The sequence below is a fragment of the Microcaecilia unicolor genome, chromosome 11 (assembly GCF_901765095.1).
Source record: "Microcaecilia unicolor chromosome 11, aMicUni1.1, whole genome shotgun sequence".
Classification (NCBI taxonomy): Eukaryota; Metazoa; Chordata; class Amphibia; order Gymnophiona; family Siphonopidae; genus Microcaecilia; species Microcaecilia unicolor.
In genome coordinates, this window is record NC_044041.1 from 88,443,500 (window position 1) to 88,451,071 (window position 7,572).

The 7,572-nt window shown below is 40.4% G+C and overlaps 1 protein-coding gene across 2 annotated transcripts in view; it reads left to right on the top strand.

Moving 5' to 3' along the window:
* The window catches only part of COMP (cartilage oligomeric matrix protein), a 61,002-nt gene extending 54,556 nt beyond the window's left edge, over nt 1-6,446 (top strand). For both annotated transcript variants that reach the window (XM_030220176.1, XM_030220177.1), the window contains 3 exons: nt 3,529-3,701; nt 4,371-4,510; nt 4,887-6,446. In XM_030220176.1, coding sequence (XP_030076036.1) covers nt 3,529-3,701; nt 4,371-4,510; nt 4,887-4,945 — 372 coding nt within the window. In that variant the 3' untranslated portion in view covers nt 4,946-6,446. The remainder of the gene's footprint in view (nt 1-3,528; nt 3,702-4,370; nt 4,511-4,886) is intronic.
* Nucleotides 6,447-7,572: the final 1,126 nt, after the last annotated feature.

The following is a 7,572-nucleotide window of genomic DNA, read 5'->3' on the forward strand; positions in this document are numbered from 1 at the left end:
ACTGTAGGCACTAGGTATGAGTGTCCATGAAAGACATAGTTCTGTTGCATTTGCTGCACTTCTTAAAACTGCTGAGAGTTTTCTGGGACATGGTAGGAAAAATGGCCAAGGTGAAATCGAACAGCTCGATGATGAAGGAGGAGTCCCTGACATGGTGCCGGGGCCTAGTGAGCCACCGAAAAGAAAGAAAACTTACAAAAAAATTACAGAAAATAAAAGGGAGCTGAGGAATACTAGCCCCACACGAACACTTACACATGATAGAAGAAATTGCAAAAGAAGAGAACTGCAAAATACGATGAAGTTTTGACGTGAGCTGTGAGGAACAATTGCAAGCATGTTGCAAGTACACTGCTCTGTAAATAAAACTAGACTGAGCTGGTCCCGCATGACAACAGCAGGCAGGAAGATTATCTATGGTTTTGCCCCGGAGTATATGCACCCCTTGATCGACCTCCCGCCCAGGAATGCCAACCCTGCTGCTCGTCCCTTCCTCCACCTTCACTTCCCAAACTGTAAGGGTGTCAAGTACAAGAGGATCTTCGCCTCATCTTTCCGCTATTGGAGTCCTAAGCACTGGAATTCTCTCCCGCAACACCTTAAAACTCAAGCGGACCATGCCCTCTTCAAGAAGTTGTTGAAGACCTACTTCTTTACCAAGACCTACTCTTCACTTTATACTGCTGCTTGATGCACCCTCCCTGGCTCCTACCCTGCTAGTTCACCCTGTTAGATGCTTCTCCCCCTGCATATTCCTTGTATATTCTTCTAAGTTTTCCTATTCTGTATTTTATTTAATGTTTGTAAGCCACATTGTGCCTGCATGAGTGGGAAAATGTGGGATATAAGTGAACAATAAATAAATAAATACATAAGATGTGCACATGTTAGCTTCTGGAAGAATGCTGGGGAGTGCTTGCCATGCTGGTCTCTGTCAGATGACATCACCCATCAGTAAGAATATTACCATCCTCCTTGTCCTCAGAGAACGCAAATTGATGGTGGCACAAAAGATTACCTGGTCATCCAGTTTGCTGGTTCTGCCTTACTCCTCATCCATTAAGAGCTCACCATCTAAACTGGAAGAATATTTTTTCAATGAGCACTAGAAGCCATATTACCTGGATCCTCTGAAATAGTTCCAAAAGGATTTATTTCCCCAGTTACTTCTGGGGAAACAGGTACAGGCCAGCAACATGGTGAGAAGGAAGTGACTGGATTACTTGAGAACTCTGTGTCTATCACTGCGATTTGAGTAAAGCTGCTGGAGTACTACAACTGCACCCTAAACAGCCAGACTGAAGGCCAAAGGAGTGAGGTTTTCAGACAGTGCGTCTAGGGTATAAATCTAAAAAGATTAAATGGCATTTTGCTTTTCAAATGGAAAAAAAAAAAAAAGCAGCACAGCATATTTGCTTTTCTTTGGTGCCTCTAAAGCAGGGGTTCTCGACCCAGTCCTCAGATCACGTCTAGCCAATCAGGTTTTCAGGATACCCAAAATGTTTATATATGAGATAGATTTGAATGCAATGGAGGTAGTACATTTTCATGGAGAGGGTGTTAGACCTTGGAATGACCTCCCGCTGGAGGAGATGAAAAATGTAACGGAATTTAAAAATGTGTGGGATAAACACAAAGGAATTCTATATGGAAGGAATGGAACCAAACTTAGCGGTGACTAGATTGCAACTCCAGTAATTGGGAAGCAAAGCCAGTGCCAGGAAGACTTCTACAGTCTGTGCACTGATCATGGCTGGACAAATTTGGATGGCCTGGAGTGTGGCTTTGATGACAGTTTCAATAGTTGGAGAACAAGGCCAGTGCCAGGCAGACTTCTACAGACTGTGCCTTGAAAATGGCTAGGACAAATCAAGATCAAGTGTGCATATGTGTATCACATCAGACCTTATGCTATGGGTTTATCTTGTTGGGCAGACTGGATGGACCGTTACAGGTCTTTACCTGCAGTCATCTACTCTGTTACAGTGAGGCAAATTTTCAAAGCACTTAGACTTACAAAGTTCCATAGTAACCCATGGAACTTTGTAAGTTTAAGTGCCCCTATGTCATGCATTTTCATTGTGGATATCCTGAAAAACTGACTGGTTAGGTGTGTCCCAAGGAATGGATTGAGAACCACTGCTCTAAAGAGGATGAGATATCCGAGTTTTCAAAGGAAGTTTTTCCCAGATAACTAAGCAGTACCTAAATAACTTTTCTGAAGAGTTCCTTCCATTTATTGGCTAAAAATACATCTATAGGTTTCAGCGCATGTGTAATTGTTGGTACAGCAAAATGGGATGTTAGGGGGAGGCAAAGCACACAGGAGATTATGCTCAGACTTCTTTTTACTGGTTAGGCCATGGCTTTTCTTCTCTTAGACTGACTCTCATGAAAGTACAGATTAGGATCAGTGCACTGGAACCAAGGCTTTAATGAGTGAAAGCCTCCAAAATGAGCGTGACTTACTCTGAGTAAGTCACGCTCATTTTGGAGGCTTTCACAATGAACTAATGAAACTGAGTACTGAGCTATGGATGGCACATTTTTACAAAATATTGAGAAATGAGGAAAAGTCTAAATCAGCTCTGACTCCTCCTCTCGCGTTTTGTTTGCTGGAAAGTCCAAGAAGAAATGGTGCATTTATTAACTGTTTGATTTCTAGCTCTGAGACCTGGCATGTCTGCATACACAGCTAGAAATCAAACAGTTAATAAATGCACCATTTCTTCTTGGACTTTCCAGCAAACAAAACGCGAGAGGAGGAGTCAGAGCTGATTTAGACTTTTCCTCATTTCTCAATATTTTGTAAAAATGTGCCATCCATAGCTCAGTACTCAGTTTCATTAGTTCATTGTAAGCCGCTTAGGGGCTGCTTTATGTGGTAATAGGCGGGGTATAAATGATCTAAATAAATACCGGTTCTCAAAACAGCCCTCAGGGAACTCCCAGTCAAATTTTCAAGATTTCCACAATTAAAATGCATAAGATGGATACTCATCTCATACACTGCTTCTGATATACATAGATCTCTCTCATGCATAATAATTGTGAGGATTCTGAAAACCCAAACTGCTGGGTTTTGTGCCCCAAGAATTTGGTTGAGAACTGCAGATCTCATGGACACTACTTGGCTGAGCAAACCTGAACCGACAAAAGCCTGTTTAGGATGGACAGCCACAGTGTGGGCAGTCATGCAGGGGCCTTGGAGATTGAGCACCATAGGTCAAGAAAGGCAGGGAGATCAAAGCCAGCAGGCACTCTCATGTGGGATTATTTGAAAAGCAGGCATGATCATAATCTTGATTGCTGAATACCTTTATCATTATGTGGGACCTCCACCTCTCAGCTCATGTTTTCTCTCATGGTAATGGCTCCTGCCATTGGCTTCTAGTGCTCAATTGCAAGATCATGAAACCAAATGCTATAAGCAATCTTGAAAGCTAGAGAATATATTTAACAACATGCAAGGCACCATGTTTACACATTTTGGGTGCAGACTGAGATTTAACTTTTTATATGGCACAGGCAGTGAAGTCCACAAGTGGCCCTGGGGAACAGCTGAGGAATTCTTTATGGCACACAGGAGACACTCCCAGCCAGGTGAAATTGCTGTGGAAGGATCCCAGGAACGTAGGCTGGAAAGATAAAACTTCCTATCGTTGGTTCCTGCAGCACAGGCCTCAAGTGGGATACATCAGGTAGGACCAAATAAGGTTCTTTTTCCTTTGACAACTAATAGAGATGGGCTACACCATGCCCAAGTTACCCTCAAGTAGCCAGGTGGAGCTAAGTGTACTTTGGTTAGTCGCATGTGGTCCTTAATTAAATCACCATTTGGGGTCACATTGATTTAGCATCTAGGTCTTTTCTCTGGGACATGACAGATTAAAACAGCTCCTTGGATGGCCATTCTAATTAAGAGAATCATAAACCAAGTCCCTTCTGGACTGCAGTTTATGAGTTCTGAATCACTTGGGCTTTTTCCAGTAATTACATATTGATGAAATAAAATAAACCCAATAATCAAACTAAAAACATGGTCTCACATGGTGAAAGTACAATGGGATCACCTTTATGTGCGCACAAACTCATCACAAGTGACCATAGAGATGTTAGCAGAACCCTCTTTACACCATGGTACTGGCTTATTATGGCATTATCCCCCTATTATTAGGCATAAAGATGAGGATATGTGGCAAACACTATCATATTAAATCAACCATACCTCTTTCAAATAATTCCATGGGTAGTACTTCCTAAATACTAGGTTTAGTCCTTTAGGACTCCTGAATTTGCATCTCTTTGAGAGCTTGCAACTGGGGTCACTGATAACCACTGAGGCAACTCCCGTTTCTCTTCCCTTTCAGAGTCAGGTTCTTTGATGGCCCTAAAGTGGTGGCAGACAGCGGTGTCATCTTAGACACAACAATGAGAGGTGGCCGACTTGGAGTTTTCTGTTTCTCTCAGGAGAACATTATTTGGGCAAACTTAAAATATCGTTGCAATGGTGAGTGAAAGCTTGCTTTCATGGTATGTATTTTCTTTTGGAAGCAGGCAAGCATAAGTTATCAGGGAAATCTGGTATATCCATTTTTTTGTTGCAGGAGTTCTTTATAAAAATTATTTTTTTTTTGAGGGGTGGGTGGGTGTTACTCCTCACCATTATGTCTCTCTTCCAGGTCTGTCATTTGACAAACTCAAATTCTTTAATATTTCTAGGCCAGCCAAATGTGCCCACATACATGTTTTACCTAAAATGTCATTGTTTTAATCGAATGCTTGCTTACTATTTTGTCACTTTCAAAAATCAGCCTTGGATTCAATCAATTCCCAGATTCAAAATGCAATTTAACGTTTATTCTAATTTTTCTTTTTCTCCTCAGATACTATTCCTGAAGATTATGAGACATTCAGAGTACAACAACCCCATCTCAAGGCCTAAGGATAATTTTATGTTGATATTTGTATAATCAGAGCATCATATCTCAGTTACTCACCAACACATCATCTTGATTTGATCTTTAGTAATACTAAGCAACATTACTATTTCTACTTCAAACATCTGGAAATTCTATCATACATGAGCAAACCTTTTTACTAAGGTTACAACTTTTCTTAGAAATCTATGGATATCTACTCAGTCTAATGAGATTCAACAGGAACTGTATACTTGCACATTTAGTAATGAGGAAGCCTCTGTTCAGCTCTTTGGTACTTGACCTTGGATAGATATAAACCATGGCGTGGCTCAAAGGGTGGTGGAAAAAACAAATCTAGAAGACCAAGGCATGCTGGACATACACCTTAGTGGCTATTGAAGGTTTAAAAATGTTTTTAATGAAATTGCCAGGAATAGTTAAATACCAGCTATCCAAATACTGTGGAAAACTAAAGGATATTCTAGTCCTCATTGTGATAGCTGTTATCTACTTTCCTGATACCAAGTCAACTTTAGTAACTAATTCACGGGCAACTACATTCTATGCAGCTGGATGAAAGCCCCAAATTATAGAAGTTTTCTTATTGTTGGGGATGGGGGCATGGAAAGACATAGCTTTACACTTCAAAGGTTAGAACATTTCAACTGGACTAACTAGTGAGTTGGCAGGTCATGGCGGATGGCATCACTTAAGCTACTCCTACATTAACGAATTAGATATGTTTTGTTCACACTACATTTTGAGTGAGAATAGCACTACAAAGGTCCCTATAGGTGTGGCGGTTTGTGCTGGGGAGATATAAGGTTGTAATCTGACCCATAGTTTTTCAATTCTGTCCTGGGAGCTAAAGGGCAGATGAAAATATTTTCTGCACTAGAACTGTAGCAATAACCTGATGCCGAAGCTAGATAATCTTGACCCCCCCCCCCCTCCAACATCATTAAAAATAGGGTAGAAGATACTTTTCTTGAATTTTCTGTGCTCCTGAATAAAGGTTTTTTTTGTAGACTGAAAGACAAAGAAAAGGCCGAGGTGTCATTAAAAATGTGAAATCAGGAAATGGAGGAATAACAGAGGAAAGCTAGAGGAAATGACACGTGACAGCTGACAACCTTTGTACCAAAGACAACATAGTGACAGAAAAAAAGTCACACTGAGAAAGCCTAAGTTTTTGCCATTGCTCTTTGGTCAGGGAACCTGGCCCATGGTGCAGGTGGCAGCTGATGTTTATATTAACTTCTTATTCTGTATGCTGTTAGAACAGTGTAACATATTGCTATATCCACTCAAGAAGAAAGAGGCCCCTGGGAAAGAAATAATGACCTCCAGAGACAATACCAAAAATGTATTTTCAAGTGTGACAGTTTCCTCTTGTCTTACCCACCAGCAGTTACTACTTCCCACCTTAAGACAGTAGTCTACATTTTCCATTAAATGTCCTCCTTGACAGTCTATATTTAATGTTTTAAATGTCTTTATTAAATGGACACTAAAAAAAAAAAAAACTAGAGAAGAAAACCACTTGAGCACCAATGGACCAAGAACATTTCAAGTTTTTATTACATTTCATTACAAATAATGCAGAGATACAAAGACAAAAGCCCTTGCCAAAAAAAAGGAAAAAATAAAACTGAAAAGGGTACATTTAAAGTAAGCTGCTTTTTGCACATCATTTTTTTGTCAATTTGCAAACATTTAATGCCGAAGTTTTCTTTTTTGACCATAGAAAAAGCACAATGAATAAAAACAGACACTGTATAGGACTCAGAAAAACCTGCTGCAATCCAGGAACTGGAGCTGAATGTAAGACTTGCATATATCAGTGAAATAATCCACCAGTGATTATTTCATTAGCCAAACCATAAAATTAAATAAAGACAAGTTAAACTTGTAGGGTAGAACTTTCAGGGATACATTTCCCACTAACCCTCTAAACTTGCATTTTTAGCTGCCAGTCTGTGAGAAAAGCTGCCACAAGCAATTAAAGTTATTAGAAACAGAACTGTATAAAGCTATCTTCAATGAATTCATCTTCACCTTGCTTACTGTTCCTGGTTAATGAACACGATGGCTGCCTCCATACTTTTATGCAATGTATGGACTGCCACCCTATACTGTTCCCTCTTTTCAACTGCATGCTCCATTGTCACAGCAAGATAAATCATTTGAGTACTAGGACCTGTTTAGTCAACTGTTTTAATGTCAAATTAAATATGACTGGAGAGAGAGAGAGAAGGATATGTTTGGGAATGCAGTCCTCTGACGCAGGTGGTGTGGGTTCCATGCTTGGACCCAGGCTCTTAAGTCTCTGCGTTTAAGCTGGGAGCTCTTCTCTGTTCCCAAGGAAGCAACTTGCCCTTTGAGATATGTCAAACTCATGACTAATGATGGGCTGCTAAGGCAGCCATGCATTCATCAATGGGCCACAGTAAAATATTCATTCTCTCTATTCTCCCCATTACAATTACTTAGGAGCTAAATTTACATTATGTAATCAACTAGATGTTAAATTTAGAATGCACATTAGAAACTACAACGCAAGTCGCACAGAACTTCTCCACGGAGCACGTGTTTGATGCTCCCGAGATAGGGTCTCCACACCATTTTCTGAACTTGTTCCCTACAATGA